Raw genomic sequence first — 26,529 nt, 5'->3', positions numbered from 1 at the left:
TGTAAATAATGATAGCCCCATTCATTTCAAGCAAATACATTTATTACACAGTTATGTTATATAATCATATATATGCTTCATCTCGTCACCACAGATTTTTAGCTGAGTCATTCTCTAACAAAGTAGAAAAAGGCTCCAAGTGCAGTTGAGATTTAATTAACACAAAAAAAGTATTACAAAATAAAAGCACAAAAAAGAAAAAGTAGTCCTAAAACATAAATGAACCAAAACACAGAAAGACAAATGACAAATGACAAGTGAAACACAATAGCTATATATAAGGAACCAAACAGGGTAACAAGACACACCTGGGAGCAAATCAATAGGGAACCAATGAACAATAAACTACAACGGACTACAAAGAAAACAGGAAGTGACAAAATAACTTGGCATAAAGTCCACAGACAGGGGAAAACACAGACTGGATCGTGACGGTTACATTGTTCAAGAAAGATTTAAATGTAACATAGCTTATAAGGTGTTCAGTGGACATAATAAACTTAACATGGTCACATATAATGCATCTCAATGTGCAAGGCAGAGATAGCTTGTTGAGTGTCATAATGAGACAAATTCCTATACTCTCTTGTGTATGCAAATTATTACCAAATAAGAACAGTATTTTAATAATGTTAAATCGAAATTTGACCAAAGAATATAGTCATTTCATTGCCTGCGAGAATAGTTCTGCAGTCTATTGAATTATTCTGTTAATTAAATCCACCATATACAGTCAAATATAATGCATATCTTTATGTTTTCATGTTTTAACAACCTTAAGTCCAACAAACGTTAAATCTTACATTAGAGAAAAATTCTTACCCCTTTTTCTCTCCCAACAGGAATTCCCAGTTGTATGGAATGCAGCATAAGTGCCTGCCAATTGTATATAAAAGCTCTGATCTGTCTGTTATATGAACAGAAAATAATTTAAGATTTCACTCTAACCTAATCTTACAGTACTGTATTATGGTAATATTCTGTAAATGATCTGTATTCATAGAGTCAATGGCATTCATTTGAGCATTCGGGAACATATAACAGCTCTTTATGCGCACATCATGTGATAACATCAATGTGTTTGGTCACATTGACAAACCAGGTCCTCAAACTTCAGAGAGTTGTGGTTCTAGGACATGTAAACCTGATCTTACGTTTGGGTCTCTCATTGGAGTTGAATTAGACTCTTTTACAAAGACTACCAAGCTCTAACAAAAATAAGAAAATAGTTTAGTATATCAAGCAAAAGATCCACTGCATTTGTGTACTAATAACTCATATACTAAATCATTACAAACATGTAAAACTGTCTTTATTCCATTAAACACAAAATATGATTTTTTTCAGAATGGCCAAGTTGCTGTTTTCCATATAATAAAATGGTTTCACATTGTTGGGGTCCAAAGAGGACAAAACTTAATAAAAGTAGTGCAATATTCCAAATGCCATGCTATATTCCATGTAGGCCAAGGTTACGCAATATTGTTTCATAAGCATTGAAATGGCAAAAAAATGTATAGCACAAGAAATATGTTAAAGATTAAGTGTTAGAATGCTTTTAGATTTTTGTTTAAATATATAATAAATAACGCGTATTTATCACCAGCATAACTTCATCATATCATAGTGTTTAGTAAACATTTCTGGATAAATACAGTTGTGCAATAAATGTTAAGAAGTGCCATTTAAAGTACAATTTCATATAGTACATAAAATGTTGCAAGTATGGAGACTAAATGTAAAAATAATGAACTGGTACATTGTAACAATGTTCACATACATGCATATAATATGAAAACGTAATTAAAAGCCAACGTTTTTGTATCTGATTTTAAAGGGACACACAAATCAAAAGCCAAAAATCCAAAACACTTGATAAAAGCTATAGAACACATCTGGTTTAAGGAGGGACATTTTAAAGCTTGCTGAAACATCACAGAGTATTTAGCTTGTTTTTGTTTTTCTGTTTAGATGCTCTCGTCTCATCATGCTCATTTAGTTTAGTGAAAATGTTCTTGTGTGATCGTTGTGCCCTGAAAAACATATCGTCAAAAAAGAAATGAACTATGACTTTGGAAAAAAAGATAAATAATGGCAGAGATTTGACATAGCATTATGTTACATTATTCTCTTAAATTTACAACAGTGCTACTTTGGAAATCCATTTTCTGTTAACACTTGTAACTGACCTCAGTTCTTCCTTTAATCTGCTGAGTTTATCAAACAGCCTTTCATTTCTCACCTCCAGCGGTGAGTTTGGCACAAACCAGCTTGCTACACACTTAAAGATTACCACAACATGCTGCCCAGAGAGAGAGAGAGACAGAGAGAGTTAGAAACAACATTGACTGAGGCACTGAAAAAATTAACTTAACCTGAACCTGAAATGCTGTTAATAAATATTTGGTTTTACCTCAAACAGAATGATGAAGACTAATCGTGCCGCCAGAATGACCCAAAACTGATTAGTTAAACTAAAGTCTTCATTACTTCTGTAGTCTCGATAGCTGAAAAGAAGACAGTGCTATTACACACCACAGAGTACAGAGCCAAGGGCTTCTTTGTTTGGTTCTTGCCTAATCCCTTTTTTCACAATGTCAAAGACACTGATCAAACTGATGTCGTCTCTTATGGAAGAATACAACTTTTTGCGAAAACTAAATCTTTGAGTGTTGGAATTCATGTACAGTACAGGACCAGTGATCACATGATTTTCTGTTAGTGCAAAACGTAGAGCATTATCTGCATTCATTTCTGTAACATTAACAGTCCAACATCATTGCTCACTCATGTGGACATGTGGAGAACCTTCCAAAATGCACACATTCGAAATTTTGTACATTTATGCCATTGACATGTTTGATTTTACAAATTGCACTAAACCATACAAGAACGTTTTCAGATATGGCATGGCAACAAAACTCTTCATGAAAATTTAATTTTGTGTATTCCTGAATTGTATTATTTAACTTTACATTTATGTAAAATTCTACTTGTACGAGTCTTCGGTTTCCACTATTCAACTAGACCAGTGGTTCTTAACCTGGGTTCGATCGAACCCCAGGGGTTCGGTGAGTCAGTCTCAGGGGTTCGGTGGAGGTCAAGACACACACCCTGACTCATATGATTCGTGATGACACGCCCCGATTGGCCATCATTGGCTTCAGGTGATCACGCAACATCGCTTGGCCTATCTGTGCTGCAGGAAATTGGTGCGCTCAGTAGTCGACTTGTGACTGTCGTGATGGTACGTCGTGTGATTTCTTTCTTAATATTTGAATCCCTTCATACTAACTATGTCGAGCAAAAAATGAATTTGGTCGGACGAATATGTACAATATGGATTCACATGTATAACGGAACGTGGTGGGAGTCAGCGTCCTAACTGCATGATTTGCAATTCTAATCTAGCACCGGCAAAACTAAGAGAACACTTCCTTAACCTGCATGGAGATGGAAATTTTTTTTAATGGTTTTGTTCTTTAAAACACAGTGATGTTGATGCACGGTTCATTTTGTGCACCAGTAAAATATATACCTATGTTTTGAATTTAAAAAAAATCTATTTAATTTTTCCATTTACGAAGGGTTCGGTGAATGCGCATATGAAACTGGTGGGGCTCAGTACCTCCAACAAGGTTAATAACCACTGAACTAGACAAACGTTTGTTGACTGATATTTATCTGATTTAGAACCACATTCAAAAGTGCCTCATAACGGACCAAAACAATCAGATCGCATCTTAGTTTTTTTCCACAGTGTGAATGTCGCCAGTGTTGAGTTGGTTTAACCGGATCTCACAAGAATTCGGAAGTATTTTATCCGTATGCATCTGTATGATGTGAATCGTGCACAAATGTATGATTGTAAGCAAAATACAATAGTGACGCCCTAACCCCACCCCTTAACCTATACGTCACTGGCACAAAATCAAATCGTTCTAAAACATACAAATAAAATCTTACAAATTCGTATGAATAAGACATCTTGTATAATAGTTTTGTCTTTGTTCAAATAAATACATTAAGTGAAAGAAATTACACCTTTTAAAGCCTGAACTGAAATTGCAAACCAAAGTACCTGCAGTGTGTAACATGTATGCCGTTGTTAGTGACCATTTGATTCCGTAAGAAATCTTGACGGACTCTCTCATCACTTATATAGGCAGTGGACAGTGTGTTGTTTATGTATCCTTCCATACAGCTGAGAAAGAAAAAAAAGACAAATTAAAAGACACTTTCGTTGTTGCAACCGTTGAGCATGCAGAAAACCTCAAATCCTACTTACTCAATGCCAGAAACATTACCAGTGACGCAGGGCCCGTAGTAGTACTGGTAAACCAGCCGTGGGATAAAATCAGAAGATATACCAATGACCAGTCCATTAGCAATGACTGCAAAAACACTTATAGTCTCCAGCACATCTGTCCAGACACCTGAAACAGGAAAAGAATGAAAAGATACTGCTAAGCAAGGCTTGCTTCTGGAACTTTATGAAATCGGTTTATGACCCATTTCCACTCACCAATATCGTTGGCCTTTGTCGGCACCAGTCTGCGTTCCAGACTGACCATCTTAATAGCATCAAGTCGGATCTCAATGATGTTGTTTAGAAGTGCCAACAATGGAGCCAAAGGAAATGCCGCAACAAATATAGTCGTGAAACTGAACTGTATTACTTGGAAGATAACAAAAGAAAATATATTTTGACAATGTAGCATTTTTAGAAATTCTTTTTCTAGGATTCTAGCAACCATGAGGATGTTGTTTGTGAGTTTTATGCATTTGAATGTATAATAAATTACCCATTTCCAGGAACTCATTAAACAGGCTGAAACAATCTGTTTTATTGAGTCTGTAGTTTCTGTGGAGATTTTCCAGTTTGCAGTTGTCACACAGTTCTGATCCGGCCTTTGGGTTCATACACTCCTTCTTATAGCAGTTCATACACATTCTCTTCCACTTCTGAGTCTTTTTCCTTTTTATCCAGCGTTTAAACCAGCTGCGGAGAAAGGGTGCGAAGAGATGGTTAATAATAACAGATCTTGTGCCTTAAATACTTTATAGTATTTTAAAGAAATAATAACAGTCGTGCTGTCAAAATAAAAGTTTGTGTCTTCACATTATCATTTTGTATTTATAGACACAATCAAATACATGCATATAGAAAAAGAAAAATATAAAACGAACAAATAACGTTATATAAATATAAATAAATACATATTTCCTAAATATTTTTACATGTATGTGTATGCGTTTATTAATACAACATTAATATCCAAAGTACACAGAAATATATTACATAAACACAAACTTTTATTCTGGATGCGATTAATCGCGATTAATTGTTTGACAGCCCTTAACTAAAGTAATAAAATAAACCATATTGAATCCCAATCCACATGCTGAATGAGAAAGAGAACAAGTAGATATCACATGATTTCAATAAGAAAGATATACTTACGGGCCAGAATATTCAAAGATGTTGTTGAAGGTCTGTTTAAGCACCATGATAATAGACATCTGAATGAATAAATCTGTGAGACAGCCACTTGGGTGACACTACATTAAAAGGTAGATACTTAATTAGAATATGAGCCAATAAGTGAACCACAGACCATAATAATAAATGCATTCATCCTGTAAATGATCGTCTCACCTCCTCGAGTCTCCATCTGCCTGATATCCTCACATATCCACCAGGGTGACCATTAATCCTGTAACATCAGTATTACGTTACACTTCATTCAATGGAGAATGTATGTCTGTTTCATGCACACCATGTGTTTCAATACTAGTGGTGTTGAGATGGTAAAATGGCCTAAAATCATAAGTCTTAACGCACAACAAACTTAATGAACTGAATCTCTGTTGATCCCCAGCGCCACCGTTAAAAGATTACATTATGGATACATTTTACAATAAAGTAAATCAATGTCCAGTTACCTTCCCAGAAAGAACGCTGTGTATATTAGAGAAGAGAAGAGAGTGAAGAACTGGAATGTGAACATCTTCACAGTGAAGCTCCTTTCAATGGCAGATTGGGATTGCTTTTTCTCTATGAGCAAAAACAGTAGTATCCAAACATGTTACATATGATGAACAAGCATCCTTAACAATGTAATAAATAGGCTTCACTGACCTATTTCAGTCATCTTAATGGCAACTCTACAGTTCACCTGAATCGAGAATGACAACTTTTATTAAAAATGATGTTTAAATACTTTATCAAGACATTGGCCACTAGAATAAAATATAAATATACACAGTATTATTCAAAACATTGAATAGCAGTGATAGTGCATAGTACACATGTGATAATGTTGTCAATTATTAAGCACCAGTATCTGGTCGGCACTCTATTCATCCAACCACCAGAGGGAGCTCTCTCCTGAACTGATGAAGCTCATCACTCACTTCCTTTTTTTGTACATTTAAAGGGACAGTTCACCCAAAAAATTTAGTTATTTTATTGTTTACACACCAACATGCCTTTCTAAACCTGTGTGACCTTATTTCTTCTGAGAAAGATGATATTTTAAAGAACGCTGGCAGACAAATCACATTGGCCCCCATTGACTTCCATAGTATGAACACACAACCACTTTTCTTGATAAAAGATCCATGGTTTTGAATGACATGGGGGTGAATAAATGTTGACAGATTTTGTATTGTTGTTTTTGAGTAAACTATCCCTTTAAGCCATGCCTTCCCACGTTCAGGTCGCAAGTATTGCTAGTTCTGACTGCATATGTCATTATAACGTAAGGTTTATTACTTTGGCCAGGTGTTTACCCGTGTCATGACGGTGATAGTGATATAGTGAAGCACGGCTCCGAGCATCAGGGCAACTGTGTGTGAGTTATCACTGATGACGTTCCAGGAACTGTGTTCGGCCAACAGGACGGTTGCTATAACCCTGAACACCACCAGGGCGTGAGTTAAACCAATGATCAACAGCAACTGATAACACAAGACACAATAGACAAATGGAGATTAGATTTTACTAGTAAAGTTTTTTCTTGGCCCTATATGGGGTTCTTACCATGAGCGTGACTAAAACCAGCACTATGGTGGAGCGTAGATAAGAGTGCCTCTGCATCTTGGGTTTACAGTCTGCTTTGTTCACAATCTCCAATATCAACTCCTCCTGAACAATCCAAGGACATACACAGCTAGATTAGTGCATTTACTGTGAAAAAAACTGTGTTTGGCCTTGCAAAACTAGCTGGCGAAACTCTCGGGTGCATGGTGTGGGTGTTCACTTATACTGGTCGAAGTTTATCATGTTCCGGTCTCTAAATACGACTCGGTGAAACTTTCAATGCATTCAGATCTTTTGCTTGGTTATTTGTTCAGTAAACAAAAAAATAGAAGGATATTTTGATTTACTTCAATTGTTGGAAATATAAATGTTTGAGACACACAGCACCAGAAAAAACATCTAAACAAAATGTTTTACAAAACTCATCGGTCTGTCAATATCTGCCCAATGATGTCACAGTCGCTCATACCTCTTCCTCACACCAGTCAAACACCTTCCACGCACAAATGTAAGAGGATCGATGACGCTTCCAAAACTCCAGAAACACAGTAGCTGAGTTTGGCAAGAAAACATTAACATCTGTCATAATATTGATTCATTTTACTAAACTGAGTTGTAGAGATGTTGTAGAACTTACTCCAGACCGCCATGAACATGGCGAAAAACACTGTGCCCGCATTATCAAACAGAAGGCTCACCTGCACACGGAGCCCAAAAGACACAGTGTTAATAGTACAACAGGCTCTATTCTATAGCCCATACATTGAGCATTGAGGTGTAAGATACAATGTTATCTCAGGTTTAATCTAAATCTCTTCAAACAGTCACTGAATAAAAAAGAAACGCGTGTCATAGCCGATGTTACTCGTCTGTTATATGTCCAGTTTTGGGTGTGATGTTCACCCAATTTCATACAGTGACAAGAAATCTTCAAAAACTGTTGCACTTTATTGTAACCAAAATTGTAAGAGTTTTACTAAATTCAATACGAGGCACAACATCAATCAACCCAAAAACATAAACACTAAACAGTACAAGATAAAGATACTTTAAGTCAGTGGTTCCCAAATAGTTTTTGCTGGGCCCTCCTTTTATAGAGACCCCCGCATCCCCACCACCTACATACACAAAATGTAATAAAAAATATGATATAATAATAATAATGATAATAATAAAGAGAGAGCTGTGAGGGATTTATTTGCGTGACATCTTACTAAAAAACTAGATAAGGAACTGGTCACTTTAAGAGCATGGGCCTAGCAATCATACATTTGGCAAGTGCTTTCAACTAGTTTCATTCAAACGCAGTTTAAATAGCAAATGCATTTGTGCTTATTTGTGTGCCATGGGCGTGCTGTCTGAAAACCGGCGCATTGCTATTTTGAGACAATTGAAATAGAACTGCGCCTTTGACCAACTTAAACCTGGTCTAGAGTCAATGCCATAATCTTTTATTAGTTATTTAAAGAGTAATGTGCGTCTGTAGGCGGGTGCACAGCGTACGTAAACTGCTTATTACACACAGAGGACGCGCAGCAGCACAAAATAATGCCAAATATTACAAATAAACAATTACGATATAAAATATTATTATTGTGTACATGAAGATAAACATTTGGCTTGTCCAGTCTTTGCTCTTCCAAATTCTGCTGTGTAAATAGCGAATCCACCATGGCGCAAGCGTAACAAGCTCTTAAAGGAAATGGGAGATGATACTCGGATTGGTATACTGCATGTTTTGCCCAAAACACACCCACCACTCATAAAGAGAATACGGACAACCCTGTATGACCATGTGACTGGCTTAAACTAGCAAGAGTGTTTTCGGACACGCCCTTAGTTGCGCTTTAGACCATGTGCTTAGATCATTAAAATACGGCCCTGTAAGTCACCGATCCGACAAATGTCAATAAACAGCAACAATGTCAGCTGTCAGTTGAGTTCATAATGTTGGGAATCACAGCTGACAGTAGACTTGTCACACCCCTCTAAGGGTCCCGTCCCCCAGTTTGGGAAGCACTGCTTTAAGTAAAACATTAAGTGCACTTTATCAGGGGTGGGACATTTCGAAGTGGTGTCCAAATTCTGAATTGATGGTTTTGTCCTTACACAGTAAATAATGAAGAGCACAATTAACTAAACATATGAGCACCGTACCTTTGCATACATGCAGGTGTCTGAAAGCTTCCACACATTACATGTTTTATCACACAGGGGGCACATGATTGTGTTGGAATGGCACACTTCCTGTCTGCATCGAAACACACACACACACACACACACACCATTAAAACATCCTTTTAAGGCAGTAATTCTCAATAGGCTTTTATCCAGATGATACAGTGAATCACTGAATTAAAGCATGTTCATTCAGTCTGGTCATTGAGCATTAAGATACTCACATGAGAGGACTTGTGTTGTAGAAGGCCAGGCCATACAAGAAGACTACGATACCAATGACAGAGGCGGGAATCAACAGAAATGTGTACCAACCCAACCACAGAAAGTAGAGTGCCACCTTCTCACCAAGGTAATTCCTGTACATACCAACAGTGCTTTGATGATACGTGATATTGTCAATAGAATGTAAATCTTAAGGGATTATAGAAGTGTGTATTTATGTGTGTAATTATGTAAAAGCGAGTAAGGTAAGAGAACCTGACGTTGCTTATGGGCTGCCCTCGAAAACAAGCAGACCATCGAGCCCAGCTCTGCTTCAGCTCCTTCTGCTCTTTTTTCTATCAATTGCAGTGCACACATAAGACAAAAACGGTGTTTAAGATCATAATAAGAGATAGTAATGTTTACAAAATATTTGAGATGCACCGATACAACGGCTAATAATCGGTATTTGTCGATAAAAGCAAATTTTCACAATATCGGCCGATAGTTTTAAAACAGCCGATGATCAGGGCCAATACATCCTGTCAATCAAAAGAAGACAGGAAAATGCTATGAATTTGTGCTCTGTATACAGAAAAGGATAAAGAGTATAGAGAAAAGACAGCACTCAGAATAATTGGTATCGGTTGACAAATTTTATATCGGTGCATCTCTACTAAAAATACAATTGCTTCTCAATAAGCAGATGCTGATTTGAGAACTGTAGCTGAGGGGAAAGATTTTCATAATAATTCATAAAGAATATGATCGCATGGATTACTTTTATGGTACTGGTATTTAGACATTTCTGTTATTTTTCAACAATCGATTCACTTCCATTCACTGTATGGAAAATAAATCATTGTAATAATTGATTTAACTTGATAATTTATATTTATAACTTTGCTTTATATTGTTGTTTAATAATTGCACTCGATAGGGGTGTAATGATTCACTGTGACCTGGTTGAAAATCAATTATAATATGTGACGATCAGTTGAGATGTTATTTGAATCACAATACATGCTTTGAACAGCAGGGGCCGCTGTGTTTACTGCAAACTTTGATTGGTGGATATTGCTGCTATATTAAATGTAAAAAGTCCAAGAAAAGCACAGACTAAAACTTAGTTTGATAATTTTTAAGATAATGGTTTTTGTTTAGTTTTGTTATTTGACACACAAGATATTTTTACTTTACAAAGAAATGTGCAGCATTTGAGAAATGATAAAAGGGCAGTTGTTCATTTCTAATTTGTCTCAACTCATTTTGTAAAAATAAATTGTGAATGAATCGTATTGTGATATCAGTATCGTGAATCGCATCGCATCGTGAGCTTGGTCAATCGTTACATCCCTACGATGAACTATTCTGCACATTAGGCAAACACAATATTCAGACTTAGAATGAATGGTTTATAACTTTATAAATAAATATAATGAAGACGTTTATGTACGTATAATGACTACCCTGAGAGATGCTCTTATGAAACAGAATTCAACTCATTTGAATCTAATAGAGCGGGTTGTGTGTATCATTAAGTTAAAAAGGCATTGTGCCACAAATAATGAAAAACAAATGTCAAAACAAACCTCATGTAAGCAGAAATGAGTCTCAAAAACATTTCTTTTCATGAGGTCTGGCAGATATTCTGATACGCCTACGACATGGGTATGAGAAGAGAAAGTCTGGGTTAAAATATTAATAATGCAAATGAAACTTGCGAAGGCTTAAAAATAAATGTAATGTAATATGCAGTAAGTAAGCATTGGAATGTGTTTATTACCCACCATCTGAATCAATGCTGGTGTGATGCAGAATAAAATCAACAATGCGAATCCTGAAAAAGAGTTAATAACAGCAATGATAAATGACCCTATTTGAAATTGCTTATTTAAATTTTTTTGAGTGTTTGTCTTTAGAAAACAGTTTTACAATATAGATGTCAATCAAAAGCATAACGTTTTATCCATTCGCCAAGTAATTGGCTCTTTAGGGATGGTATGTCACAAACCACCATCAGACAAATACTGGAAACTTTATTTCACGTTAAAAGCTTGATTTTTACATTTTGTGAAGTGGTGCAAAAATATGCAAAGCTCACTGCAATGTTCTAGGGTTTTGATGGTAGTTGGAACTCAAGCGCACACTGGTCAAGGGTTTAAAAACTTTAATTAAATATAAAACACAAAACCTACAGTGGGGCAAAACAGCAAAACCAATAAGATAGGTACATTTGCAGAAGCCAATTGATGATGCTCTAAGCTATGAGTGAAATGAAACGACTCCCGTGTCTCTACCATGTTCTGATGCAGAGATATACACTCACTGGCCACTTTATTAACTACACCTGTCCAACTGGTCGTTAACTCAAATTTCTAATTAGCCAATCACATGGCAGCAACTCAATGCATTCAGGCATGTAGACATGGTCCAGACGATCTGCTGCAGTTCAAACTGAGAGTCAGAATGGGGAAGAAAGGTGATTTAAGTGACTTTGAAGGTGGCATGGTTGTTGGTGCCAGACGGGCTGGTCTGAGTATTTCAGAAACTGCTTATCTACTCGGACGCACAACCATCTCTAGAGTTTACAGAGAATGGTCCAAAAAAGAGAAAATATCCAGTGAGCTGCAGTTCTGTGGGCGCAAATGCCTTGTTGATGCCAGAGGTCAGAGGAGAATAGCCAGACTGGTTCGAGCTGATAGAAATGCAACAGTAACTGAAATAACTACTTGTTTCAACCGAGGTATGCAGAAGAGCATCTCTGAACGCACAACACGTCAAACCTTGATGCGGATGGGCTACAGCAGCAGAAGACCACACCGGGTGCCACTCCTGACAGCTAAGAACAGGAAACTGAGGCTACAATTCGCACAGGCTCACCAAAATTGGACATAGAAGATTGGAAAAACGTTGCCTGGTCTGATGAGTCTCGAGTTCTGCTGCAACATTTGGACAACAACATGTCGTCAACAACATGAATGGATGGATCCATCATGCCTTGTATCAACGGTTCAGGCTGGTGGTGGTGGTGTCATGGTGTGGGGGATATTTTCTTGGCACTCTTTGGGCCCATAGTACCAATTGAGCATCGTGTCAACGCCACAGCCTACCTGAGTATTTTGCTGACCATCTCCTTCCCTTTATGACCACAGTGGGCATGTTTCTGGTCAATGGAGAATTTTGTGTGGCTCTTACGCCCAATTCGTTTTTAGCCCAAGGGGGGCAACACACCATTGTGATGTATGTTGTTACAGAGCCTGATAGCCTATTCAAATGTGGTAAACCGCATGTTTCTACCAAATCCTCGCTCGGAGCTACGACCCATCAAAGTTGGGCACAATGTTAAATCAATGGGTATTTATATCGAACACCCCGCCCGATCTCTTATAAAAGTCATAGCACGCCATTCCTCAATGGGCCGCTCAATTTGAGCTCTCATCCATGGGTCTACGTCAAAACTTTGGGACAAGTTATGCGCCAAACTTTTGGTGGAACAAGAATAACAAGTATGAGCCAATACTAATAGTGAGCTTTTATCAAAAGTATCACAAATGACCGAGCAAACTATAAACAAAACTCCTCCCACGAGGGGGAATAAACTTGAGAACTCAAAAACTAACACTTCTAGGAAAAAAAAATGAGCAGGAACAAGACTCTTGACACGGGGAACAACTAGACATGAACAATAACGAACCGGCATGGGTCACTGACTACAAAGGGCTTGTGAAGGGAACACTAACAAGGGAAAATGACATAGGTCAGGGGACGGGAATCAAACATTGACGGGAACGAGAGTTCTGGGCTAATAGACGAGACCGGAGAGAGCACAAGACATGCCAAAACAACAATGCCATGTCTGTCTCACACTAAACACATGGGTACTGCCACGATCCTAGACTAGAAAACCTGAACAAGAGAGCAGGATCGTGACAATTTATAAAACAGATATGAATATGAGTACGTCATTAGATATTACAAAGTTAGCTACTATTAGTCGTGTTCACACTTGCACTAAAAACTGAACTTTGTGCTTTTGCAAAATAAGGAAAACTTACAGGATGCGCCTTGTCATCTCCTTTCCTTTAAATGATTTGTAGCACCTCACAAACTGAACCAAACTCAGCAGCATATTGTCAGCGTTTTTTCCCTTTGGTTTTGTTAATCTGTTTATTGTCAAATATTCTGCGTATATTAATCCGTGTCACGTGTTTTGCATTGTATATTGAAGGGAACTTGGCGTGATGGACACTTCATAGAGAGAGATTTGATTTGATGTTTACTAATAACGTTATACACCTCAGGTGTAATTTAAGCTTATTGTTAAACTTCTGAATTCTACACAAATGTTGAGGGCTGTGTTAAATTTCTTTACATGCACAACATCATCATTATGACAATACACTGTTTCCATCACCTGAACGCGCATTTTGAAACGCTCCATTATTCCGCCATGACGCCATACATTTATGGCACCTCCTTATGTCCAGATTTCAATAATATATAGATATATGGTCACACTTTACAGTAAGGTGCAATTAGTTAACATTAGTAAATGCACTAGCTAACAATTTACAATTTAGTTTTTCAGTATTTATTAATCCCTGGTAATGTTAGTTCATGTCTATATAGTTATTCATGTTAATTCATGTTGCATTAACTAATTTTAACAGTTGTAACGTAATAATCTTTTTGTAAAATGCAAAATGTAAATGCTGAAATGAACATGGACTACATTAATAAATGCTGTATTAGTATTGTTCATTGTTGGTTCAGTTCAGCTAATCCTTTCATAACTAATTGTTAACAAATAGCACTTTTTGTAAAGTATTACCGATATATATATAATAATAGTGGCAGGCGAGAGAAATGAGTCAGGAGAACAAACCTTATGGGAAGAGTCAAGCGTAATATTACAATTTCTAAAGGGTAATTCCAAGACCTTAAAGTTAACATTGTCGTTTTTGTGTTTTATTTAACACCAACCTACATGAATGGACATGACAGATTACCCATTTAATGACTTTATACCTGATTATTATGTTTATACAACATTTAATCATCTGTCAGATACTGAGCATCATAAACACTTTTTCACAGATCCAACAATATAGCTAGACTCTCACAGAAGCTGGAGCAGAAGTAAAAAAAGCAGAACTGACAAAAAGAGAGAAGAAGATGTTTTCCAAACACATGATAATTAAAGCTTACAAAAGCACATGGGACAAAAAAGGCTACTGTTTTGCTGCTTGTATTACCTGGTTGACTGAGGTATAGTACCCTGCTGCTCACAACTCCAATTACAGGCATCAGACACTTTTAGGAGATACCTGTACATCTCAAAGATCTCTTTTGGCGCTCTGATGCAATGAAACACTGTTTCATCATCTCTGATTTTCTGTCAAAAGAAGCATGTTCAAAAAGTAACGCATAAAGAACATACCTGACAAGTTGTTCATTACCCTGCACAATATGTATAAATCCATAAATGACGGCATGATAATCCATCGTGATATTATAAATGACTGCTTACAAGAATACAACAGGTAAAAATTAGCACTGTATTTTAAAGCGGATAAATGATATTATGTATCTTTATTTGTAAGAAAAAAGATTTTAATGCACAACGTGGAGGCCAAGAACCACCCAAACGCAAAGCCTTTTAATGCACACCTTCCAGCCAGAATCGAGAATTCAAACAGACCATGGTATACATTTATTAAGATATAGTTGCCCACAAAAACTGTATTACTCAATAAAAACACGGACGGTGATGTCTGATGAAAAAGCACGAAACTGAAATGAAAAAAAAAGGAAACTTCACTGCTATACAAAAGTGTTGTGTGGGCAGTTATAAAACAAATTGCAAGATTAAGGGAAATATTTGGTTACATTTTCATTTAAAAAGGGGAATTCAGTTGCTATACCAAAGCAACGGATCTGTGTAATATTGGAAGTAGAAAAATAAAACAATACTTACAAATATCTTTAATTTTTTAGCATTTAAAGCGTCTAAGAAATCTTTCTGTTTTCTGATGCGGCATTCGTCTTCCTCATCTGAGATCTTTGCCACCAGCACATAATCGCACGACAGAGGGAGTTGCTGGAGAGAGAGGTTGTTATTACATTTTACATTGCTGAAGAAATTGACAATTATGTGACAGTCACATCTTTAGTTTATTTATGACTTTATAGCGGCATTCCTTTTTTGTTTATGGGACATATGTTATAACAATAGTTAAATGGATAAAAGTGTGTGTGATAAGAAAGACCACACTTACAAACAAGGATCTAATCTAAATCTTATTTGAAAACAAAAGAACAAATGTTATGACAATCTGAAAATAGGTTTCTACGCTATAGGATTGATCATAAATCAAATGTACACAATATGCCCTATGGTGCAACACATACTACAAATACATGTCATACTGAAACATCTGAAATACATACACACTGAAATTACAATGCTACTTATATAATTTACGATAAAAAATGCGTCTTACCACTGGAGGCAGAGGTTGGTTTTCCATGCCATTCTCATTTACAACTCCGCAGGTCTCTAAAAAGTCAATGCTCCCCTGCAACATCACAACACATTCAGATTAAAGTAATACATGTCTTGTATATAAATGAGTCTGAACTTGTATTTAAACATGCTTGTATTGATTCCTGCGCATCAGTGCTCTCCGCTTCGCTTTATTCTTTCTACACGTCAGTGATGCTTTCCTGTGCAAAACATTGTTGGAGTTGGCTGGGCATCTTTCTTTATTATGTGATATTAATCCTTGCTTAAATGCTGTGTTTCTGGTTTGTTCTTCTTTGAGTTCAAGGAAACCCATATCCAGTTTCCGGCTTCATGTCCCTCAAGTTTTCAATCTGTTTTTGTTTACATCATGCGTCTCGAATGACTAAAGCGCTATCTGATTGGATATGCACATTCCATTTACACTTGGCCACATAACGTGTGTATGCATAATGAATGTAATCTGCTACGCCCACACTATTTGCAAATTCAAGAATTTTGTTAGAATGTAAATGCCGAGTTCATTTGTGTTGCTCTAACCATCAAACTCAACATTTACACATGATCTTTTCTGATCAGAAGAATGAATGAAGCGACCGTATGCAAATACCCTCAGCAAATATATATAGCACATTTGATTTTGAATTATTTAGAACCATGTTATTAGTATGGCCGTACCTGGTTATTGAAAGAAACATGGCGTTTTCAGTTGGCCATGTGTTTTTACTCCAGTGATATAAAGCAGAATAGTAGCAGCAAATCATTTGTAAACAATCTGAATCTTGTCACACGTTTGCCCGGTTCAAGTTCAAGTTCATCCTGTAGAAATTCCAGAGATGCCAAAGGTGGTTTCACGTTTGTTTCTGCGTTACGGGAATGATTTTACAGTTTACACGCGAAGATACTAAGATAAGATGTGTGTAGCTATGAATTTTAACCTTGTCGGAAGATTTTGCGTAAACGTTCCGCACAAAAGAAAGCAGACAAAGCCAACAATGTTGAGCCTGGAAAGAAAAGACAACATGCTGTGTTGCGTGACTTGATCTAAACATGTCGTCTCATAGATACGGTGTACACAGATACTGTCGATCCTTGATAGCTAAAGCACTGGAATTAGATGTCATCTGCATGATATTTACAAACGTTGTTCTATACATCATTGTCAATGCATTACGTATCCAATGATTCTCAAAGGATGTAAACTTTGCATACAGATATTATCATTTTTTTGTACCTGAGAAATGTTTTGGAAATGATAAAACGACTATTTGGGGATGTCACTTATTAAACCGTACACGGTTAATATTGCAATATTAACAAAACTAAATAGCTCATTGAAAGGAAACCCTGTGACTTTAAGTTACTGTTCTACGGATCTTCTCACCTGTCTCCTGTTGATTTTCCGCACCATCGTGTGAGTAAACTCGCGCGCGTCCAGGTGTGACAGGTGTGGGCTGCAGGGGTGGCACGAGATCGCAAACACCCGTTGATGAAGAGGAGGTCTTCAGTCATTCGCCACTACAAACCAAAGGGTCGAAACGAACGATTTGGGACTTCCGTGCTGCTATAAGGAACTCGCGTTTCAATTGCCCCTGACGCTGCTGGAATGCCGTCGGTTCACTTTCGGCTCTGATCTGATGTTATGTTACATTTGACTGAGTAGTATTAGGGGATTTCACAACTTGAACCCCTAAATAAACAAAACTGTCATCGTTTCATTCGTGCTATTTATTACACACGGTATGTGAGAAACGAAATGCATTTATGTTCATTATTACTTCAGAACAAATTTTCAGTTTTTTATACATATAAAAATAATTTATTGTCAGACGGGGGTCACTCACTGAATCCCCGCATATACATAGATTTTTTTGTATCCAAGTATATGTTTCTATTCTGTCCTATATGGGGAGGCTGCAGACCTGGAGCCGGTAGATATACCTAAGCACCAGGCAGTTCCCCTTCAGTCGGTCTCTCGACGTTGTGTAGAGAGACTGACTGGGGTTTGATCTTGAGAACCTACCTTCTCCGAGATAATTAATTATAAACGCCAATGGGCTCAGCGAATGGCACGCGCACACCAGTCCCCGCCCCGTACATACGGGTATCAAGGAAGATGGCGGCGGTCATTCACTCATCCTTTGTTCTTCGGAACCTGTGTTTGGCACATGCTGTCATCTATTACTCGACTCCGAGACTTTTTACACTTCTGGATTTACGACGCAGAGCAGCAGACTTCTCCTTTTCGGTGGACTTCCCCTGGGCGTTTCAGCAGAAAGCTACAGACCTTAGATGTATGTTCCCGCGGCTACGAGCATGTCCCGGAGTCTGACGGCCATGATACCTGTGTCACTTGCTTGGGGCTCAAGCATGCTGAGGCAGGTTTAACTTATTCAGCATGTCCCGTGTGTGCGGACATGGCTATCGGGGTGTTGCGGTCACGGTTGGCTACGTTCTTTCGAGCGCTGCCACCCCGTCTGCTTCTCAGGCATGTTCAGCTACCGTTTCGGCGAGGTTGACCGCTTTGGCGAGCGGCGGGGGTGATTTGGGGACTCCTATGGATGTCGCTCCATCAGCTTCATGCTCGCGGACCATCCATACCCCTTCACGCTCACCTGGTTCGTCCCCTACGAGTGGCAGACGGACGTCTCATAGTGGCAAGACTTCATACAGGGATGATTACTCCATCTCTGTCGCTGCATCGGACAGCTGCCTGCTGGCATCGGATGCGGAAGACTCCTCTGATCTCCTGTCGTCAGGCAGTCGAGCTCCGGAGGAGACTGACGCTGAGATGTCGGCCATGCTTTCCCGGGCAGCCGCGTGCATCAGGTTGCAGTGTGTGGCTCCACCCTCCCCGAAACGCTCGCGGCTGGATGCGTGGTTTCTGGGGTCGGGGCGCGGCCAACTCGACCCAACTCGTATGAGTGAGCTGCACACGGCCACAGACCTCGCACTACGAGCGACGAAGACCACGGCACGTGCCTTTGGGTCGGTCGATGTCCACAATGGTGGTCCAAGAGAGGCATCTGTGGCTAAATCTTGCGCACAGGGCCCGGGGCCCACTTACTCACAAAGAGACATATTTCCCCTGGGTTTTCCTCTACAGCACTCGTCCAGACTGTGTCTTGGATGGACCGAGCTGCCGAACGCAATCTCCCCCGGACGTTGCGTCAGGCAGCTGAAAGCAGGTAAACAGACAGAGCCGTCAACCTCCCTGGGGTCCCCCCTGTGTGAGGTGACCGCATTGTCAGCCACCGAACCAGCCTCCCCCGGCATGGTGAAGCAGATTGTCCATCTGGTCCCGCTGTCGCGGTTCTTGGGCGCTTGGCAGCGCAGCAGCCCGTCACGCTGGCGAGAGAGGACAATCCGTCTCGGTTACTCGATCCAGTTCGCCAGGCGCCCCCCCAAGTTTCGGGGCATTCTGTTCACCCCGTGCTTCGGGAGGAGGACGCCGCCCCTCTGGCGAAGGGTGCGGTCGAACCCGTCCCTATAACCGAGATGTCGACCGGGTTTTACAGCCCGTACTTCATCGTGCCCAAAAAGGGGGGGGGGCTGCATCCCATTTTGGATCTGCGCCTCATGAACAAGCACCTACACAAGCTGCCATTCAGGATGTTGACGCAGAAGCGCATCCTGGGCTCGGTACGTCACCACGATTGGTTTGTGGCAATCGACCTGAACGAAGCGTACTTTCATGTCTCTATTCTCAGTCGACACCGGCCATTCCTACGATTCGCGTTCGAGGGAAGGGCGTATTAGTACAGAGTCCTGCCCTTCGGTCTGGCCCTGTCTCCACAGGTTTTTTACCAAACTAGTGGAGGCTGCCTTAGCTCCTGTCAGGGAGCAAGGCATGCAAGTTCTAAACAATCTCGACGACTGGCTTATTTTAGCAGACTCGCGAGATGTGTTGTGCACGCACAGGGACTTTTGTGCTTCGGCACCTAGACCGTCTGGGGCTTCGGGTCAACCAGGAGAAGAGCAAGCTCTCCCCCGCGCAGAGCACCTCTTACCTTGGTATGGAACTAGACTCTGTCCGTATGTCAGCACGTCTCACCAACGAGCGTGCACAGTCGGTGCTGAGCTGTCTAAGGTTGATCAGGAATCCCTCGACGCCGCTGAAGAACTTTCAGAGGCTCCTGGGGCACATGGCGTCCTCGACAGGGGTAATCCCTCTCGGGTTGTTGCACATGCGGCCGCTTCAGCACTGGCTACAGAGTCGGGTTCCCTGGACGGCGTGGCACGCCGGCACCAGGCGAATTACGGTAACGCCTCAGTGCCTTCGCACTCTCTTACCCTGGTCAAACTTGACCTTTCTCTGCCTAGAGTTGCTAGCAGTCCATCTGGCACTGAGGAGGCTCCAGCCCCTCGTGCAGGACAAACACGTGCTAGTCCGATCGGACAGCACGACTGCCATGGCGTACATTAATCGCCAGGGCGGCATACGCTCACAGCAGTTGTCGCAACTCGCCCGACGCCTCCTCCTTTGGAATCAGCAGGTGACCAAATCCCTGCGGGCCACGTTTCACAGGTCCTGTGCAAGGTCAGGGAAGAGGGGCATCAGGTTCTGGTAGTGGCGCCATACTGGCCCAACCAGACCTGGCTCTCGGATCTGATAGATCTGACGACGGCCCCCCCTGGCCCATTCCCCTGACGGAGGACCTTCTGTCGCAGGGAAAGGTTTCGCAGGAGCACCCCAACCCGGGCCTCTGGAACCTCCATGCCTGGCCCCTGGACGGGACAAGGGCTTGCCGTTAGCGGTCCAGGAGACTGTCTTACAGGCTAGAGCCCCGCCTCTAGGCGGTTATACGCTTATAAGTGGCGCCGTTTTGTCCTTGTGTTCTCCCCGGGAGAAGAACCCAGGGAGTTGCATGAATGGATCAGTGCTGACCGGCAGGTAAGTATCTCTGTCAGCGCGACCTGGTCACCAGGTTCCTCAGGGGAGCGAGAAGGGTGTATCCACCTTGAGCCTAATGTGGTCCTACAGGGCCTTGGTACGGTCCCGGTGTGCCCCTCGGAGATGCCAGTCTTCCTCATCTGTCGATGAAAACTGCACTCCTGACAGCGCTCACCTCCATCAAGAGGGTGAGGGACCTATAGGCATTCTCTTTGTCCCAAGGCTGCCTAGAACTCAGGCCCGGTAATTCTCACGTGGTCCTGAGATCCTGTCCTGGCTACATGCCCAAGCTTCCCACCACTCCCTTTCGGGAACAGGTGGTGAACCTGCAGGCACTTGGGGAAGAACCAAAATCTGATGTGTTGTGTCCAGTAGCCTCTATCTGGACCGCACACAGAGCCTCAGAAGCTCTAAGCAGCTCTTGTCTGTTCTGGGAGACAGCACCCGGGGAGGGCTGTCTCCAAAAAGAGGTTACGCACTGGGTTGTTGGGTGCCATCACGGATCGCCCGTACCCGCTCGCAGTGAGAGCTGACTCCACACGGAGTATAGCCTCCTCGTGGGCACTGGCAAAGGGCACCTCTCTGGCAGACATCTGCAGTGCTGCGGGTTGGGCTACGCCCAGTACCTTCACGAGATTTTACAATCTCCGCGTAGAACAAGTTGCAGCCCATGTCCTTAACGCCCCGGCGTTTAGGGCAGTATCCTGGTTTGGGCGTACGCCTGCGAAAGCACCTTCTCCCCTCATCAGGTGAGACTTGTGCGCTATTTTAGCCTCCCTACTTTCCCCTCTCGCGGCAAAGTATAGGCATTCCATCCGTCACTAAGCATTGCACTTGGTAACAGACTGAGCGGAGCCGTCTGTTGGAACCAGGTCCAGTATAGGTAGAGTCATCCCTACTCAGGTAGACCCCTGTACTAGGGCTAGTGCCCCATACGTAGTGACTCCCCTCTGGGTCGTCCCGTGTGTTGAACTCCTCACTTCTGATTTCCCGACTGGTGAATCTGTGACCTCCCCACCGGTGGTGGTCCCACCTGGATTTGTCCCCCTACTCGGGCTGACACCTTTTTTCGCATGTTGTTCTCCCCACCGGTGAGACCATGTTAGTGTTTCCACATGTAACCTCCACTCTGGGTAGGATGTGGCTTCCGTAACACACTCTTCAATGAGGAGAGCAGTGTTTCCCCAGTATTCGGCTCCGGACAGCTCCTCGCTACTAGAGGCGTACGCCATTGTCTGTGATTACCGTCAGTACAGGCTTATCAGTATGACCACTACTATGTTACTGGAAGATTACATCTCGCGGTAGCACTCTTGTGACTTGCTAGCCTAGTCAGGGTCGCTCCGCTGGAGGTCGTGATATGGTGCATCGCTGTGGCGTATAGATAGATCCCCAGTCAGTCTCTCTACACAACGTCGAGAGACCGACTGAAGGGGAACGTCTCGGTTACGTCTGTAACCTCCGTTCCCTGATGGAGGGAACGAGACGTTGTGTCTTAATGCCACAACGCTGCGCCGAACCACTGCAGTGATCGGGAGTGCCCTCTCAGGTTCCTCAGTACAAAGGGTGAGTGAATGACCGCCGCCATCTTCCTTTATACCCGTATGTACGGGGCGGAGACTGGCGTGCGCGTGCCATTCGCCAAGCCCATTGGCGTTTATAATTAATTATCTCGGAGAAGGTAGGTTCTCAAGATCAAACCCCAGTCAGTCTCTCTACACAACGTCCATCAGGGAACGAAGGTTACAGACGAAACCGAGACGTTTTATGCCCCTGTCGGAGTATGATAAAACACACATTAAGTGCACATACATTTGTCCAGATCAGTAAGCTATTTTAAGAAAACCGTATATTAAGATATAAATTAGAGAATTATATTATCTTATAAACCAAATTCTACATTCAAACCATATTGGACCAAAGTTTTTAATGTGGGTTTTATCATGCATGACGTATGTATGTATTATTTGACAAAATACATGAGTGAGAATACAGTTTAAATCTTTTTACTTAGAGACTTAGAGATTTGCATACATACATGCCTATTATAAATGTGTATTATGTGTGTTCACACATCATAGACTGTCAAAACACATCACACATTTGTGATTATCCACTCTAATGTTACTCCAGAAACCATGTTTATGTTTAAATGCAAGGATTAAACAGGATCTTACCAGAAGAAGCCATGTCACGCAAGCTAAAGACAGACAACAAGATAAAAAATTAAAATTAAATTAATTTTAGAAGTGAGTGAGACAGAGCAGGTAAAGAGAAAACTAGGGACAGCTTAACCTACACGTGGTTAGCTAAGTTTGAGTCGGACATAACATATGATCTGACTCAATCAAGTACTTTTGCCTCTCGTAATAAAAGAAGGAGCAACAGGGGCGTAAAACTGCTTGGGACGTAAAACTGCTTCGGGCGTATATCTACCGGCTCCAGGTCTGCAGCCTCCCCATACTCATTCTGAAACGATCAGGGAAATGACGGCAGTTCCTAAAGTCACCAGCAGGTGGAGGCACTGCAGTGGTGCGCACTTTGTTGTCTCGAGGAATGTGTAACTAGAGGTTGGCACAGCGATGCGCCTGACTACTGTACACATGTCGGGAACACGCATGTCGCATTGTACGGATTTCATTTTATAAAACACATGCTTGTTTGAGAACGTGTTTCTAGTAACAGCAATATAATTTGTGTGTTGTGCCATTTTTTTATTTATGTAGGTTAGCCTATTAATAAAACATATATAAAAACAAAATCTAATAAATAAGTATACACTATATTATAAGCAATGCATAGTCTTTTCTGAGTGTGATCTCTGTGTAATAATATATAACTGTCCATGTGCTTAATCTTTTCCTGCTCTTGTTTGAAGTTTTCTTAAGTAATGTCTTTACCGTTTTATTATGTAATAAAATGCGTATTCATCTGGTGTCAACAACAGCCACATAAAGAAGGGATATCAAATCCAATGGGCACCTGTATATAACGTTACTGAAATTGAGAGAGAGAGAGAGAGAGAGAGAGAGAGAGAGAGAGAGAGAGAATATATTTTTATAACACTTGAAGATAATAACGGTATTATTGATACTGTACAGATAGCCTATTATTGTAAAGGCACATTATTGTCAGTTGCAACACAAACTTGCCAACTGTCACATTTGTCACATGAATCCGCAAAACAATCAGAGAGATAGAATAACAAAGTCAATTTTCTGTCATACTTATAGGCTATTCTGTTCACCAAACTTTTCCAACTGGATAAATTACCTATTAAATGTTTGTAGAACTAAAAAAAGTGAATTAAACCTTTAATATTGTTTTAAATAAATCCTAAATCATTCACACATTATGGTTATTATTGCAAAGGAAAACAGATGTGTCTTCTTAATGAATTTGGTTTGGTGTCTTCAATTCAGGTTGTTAAAACAAAAGTGAATACTCTAGTATACATTTTATTACTAGTATTGAATGCATCTTTTCAATACTTTATTGTAAAAGAAGTTACTATGTGTGGAGTTACTAGGACTAAATCAAAGTGTGTGAGCTCAAAGGATATCTAAACTATCTTTGCCTCTAATCTTACAAACCACTCTTGTTCTGTTATTACTCCCAGTCCCCTCCCGACCCAACCCTTATAGCTATGAAGGTATATCAGTAGCAAAACTTGAGAGCATGTAGATTTTAATTTGTGAACTTGTATAGTAAGTATGTTTACCCTTAAAAGTACACTCTTTAAACATTTTTAAAGCTTTAAAAAACTCCTTTCATTGTGATTTTCCTGCCCTTAAGTGGCGGTGTGGCTCAGCCGCATGAGCTTTCAAGTGCACATGTTAGTTTTGCGACTGGTCTATCGTAAAGCAAAAGTCAAGGAGGGAAGATTTGAAACTGCAGTGACAGATCTGTCTATTTGTGGTCCTAATCTGGAAAACGTGTAAATATGTGCACTGTATTTGTATCTGCCAATGTATTTTGTAAATGCCAGTTTACACATTTATCTTAAGTATTATTTTTCTGCAACTCCAAATTCAGAAGACAGATTTGTGAGTTTTGTCCACGAGTTTTCAAATTGGGGCTGTGGGTTTAGATTTTAGTACAAATACTTACTATACAAGTTCACAAATTAAATTCTACATGCTCTTAAGTTTTGCTACTGATTTGCCTTCATAATAGCCATCATGAAGGTGGCACACACCCGTGCATCTTCCACCTTCACATATGGCTGTGAATCTATGAAACCCAGATCGGAGAAGTTAAGGTTTGGGAAAAAGGCAGCAATTTCCATGTTTTACTGCCCCACCCAAATAGTGTAATTGCTACAGTGAAGGTCCGTGGAAACCACTTAAAGGGCAGTCAAGGCCAAAGGAGTCTATATTGGGCTACACGAACTAGAGTTACAGTTCTGGTGGGGCTTGAACAAGCAATCAGATGTGAAGGAATTTTGAGGAACAGTTTTTGTACAAAGCAGCTGCTCATGCTAGTGAGCTTTAGTCATTTCCATGTTACATTCTGAACATCCTGTGTTTGCTCCATTTGCAGCTGTTTGACAAAACACACAATAGAGCTAAGTAAAAATACAGTAGCAAATTGATAATTCTTGTCTTGTGACAAGTTGGATATTTCAACACACCCAAGAACCAATGAAATGCTCACCATATTAGATTTTGCTCGTGGACTACATTTTGAAAGTATATCATTTCTAACCCTTAAGGTAAAGACAACTGGGTTAACAAGTTTCCATGGAAATACTGTTTCAAATAGATATATTAGGGTGAGCTTTACACGCAAATCATTTAACTATTACCTGAGATGTCATTTCTTCACTGAAGCATGCGCACCAGGATGTCAGATCTGATACCTTCCTATTTCTGTCAGCTCCCTGTAAAGACAGCATTGTTCAGCTATAAAGCTGTTGTGCGTGCTTAATGTGAATTGTAAACATCTACCATAGGAGATGAACGCTCTTTGGAAATAAAATGCAAATGAGTTAAGGGAAACTGTTTGCAGATATAGGTGCGTAAAGCAGTAAATGAACTACACCTACAAAACAAATGCCAGCTCTGTACAAAAGTATCCTCTTGCCTTTAGGTTCTTCAAGACTTTGTTGACATTCAAATCTTTTCTATTTTGTTGTATATGTCATCCGTATTGAAATCTATTTTAGATATCAGTAGTTATTCATTTGAACACATATCACTTTGCATCACTTTGAACATTGCAATTCTACTCAAATTGGTACCTTTCATGCAAAGTAAACTTAAAATGTATTGGGGCTTCTTTAATACTTACCAGTTTTAAATGCATGAATCAAAGTATATTCATTCATTTTTTTCAATATGTATAGGAACTTCACCACAAATATCTTGTCTGGCATTTCAGACTTTTTTTAAATACACTATATTATATATATATATACTATATTATACATATTGAATTGAAAATGTAAAGGTCATTCAAGAAATGAATCTTTGAAGCAAACTATGCTCACATATTGCCATCATCTCATGCAATTGCCAATTTGTTTCCTGTTTTCATCTTTTTCTCTTTAGGCAACTGTGCCGACAAAATTGCGGTCGTTTCCAACCATCCCCTTTAACACAAACATTAATACTTCAACCGTGTCGAAGGCATAGTTTATGAATATTAACTACTAACGCTGACGTTTCTCGGCAGTCCTCC

The 26,529-nt window shown here is 40.2% G+C and overlaps 1 protein-coding gene across 1 annotated transcript; it reads right to left on the bottom strand.

The window, feature by feature from the left end:
* Window positions 1–27: 27 nt before the first annotated feature.
* On the bottom strand, window positions 28–17,558 carry LOC306890210 (anoctamin-9). The gene is made up of 24 exons (XM_079449771.1): window positions 17,338–17,558; window positions 15,934–16,008; window positions 15,408–15,530; window positions 14,686–14,825; window positions 11,218–11,267; window positions 11,020–11,087; window positions 9,704–9,783; window positions 9,448–9,582; window positions 9,203–9,296; window positions 7,683–7,743; window positions 7,515–7,597; window positions 7,046–7,150; window positions 6,796–6,963; window positions 6,143–6,179; window positions 5,947–6,058; window positions 5,660–5,717; window positions 5,465–5,562; window positions 4,806–5,002; window positions 4,526–4,678; window positions 4,289–4,436; window positions 4,082–4,204; window positions 2,414–2,507; window positions 2,190–2,302; window positions 28–2,033 (listed from the first exon to the last, which is right to left on the bottom strand). The coding sequence occupies exons 1-24, from the start codon at window positions 17,362–17,364 to the stop codon at window positions 1,934–1,936; spliced, it is 2,442 nt and encodes an 813-aa protein (XP_079305897.1). The 5' UTR covers window positions 17,365–17,558; the 3' UTR covers window positions 28–1,933.
* Window positions 17,559–26,529: the final 8,971 nt, after the last annotated feature.

Source organism: Barbatula barbatula (assembly GCF_947034865.1).
Source record: "Barbatula barbatula genome assembly, chromosome: 25".
Classification (NCBI taxonomy): Eukaryota; Metazoa; Chordata; class Actinopteri; order Cypriniformes; family Nemacheilidae; genus Barbatula; species Barbatula barbatula.
Note: the sequence above shows the minus strand (reverse complement) of the source record. Positions and strands in the feature narration are given on the sequence as shown.

Excerpts from the sequence above, each read along its gene's own strand:
- LOC306890210 (XM_079449771.1), bottom strand. The coding sequence starts at position 17,364 with ATGGTGCGGAAAATCAACAGGAGACAG. Across the intron at positions 9,784-11,019 it reads CTCATTTCTGCTTACATGAG|AAAAAAGAGCAGAAGGAGCT; the intron begins GTTTGTTTTGAC and ends TGCAATTGATAG. Across the intron at positions 9,583-9,703 it reads CAGCCCATAAGCAACGTCAG|GAATTACCTTGGTGAGAAGG; the intron begins GTTCTCTTACCT and ends TGGTATGTACAG.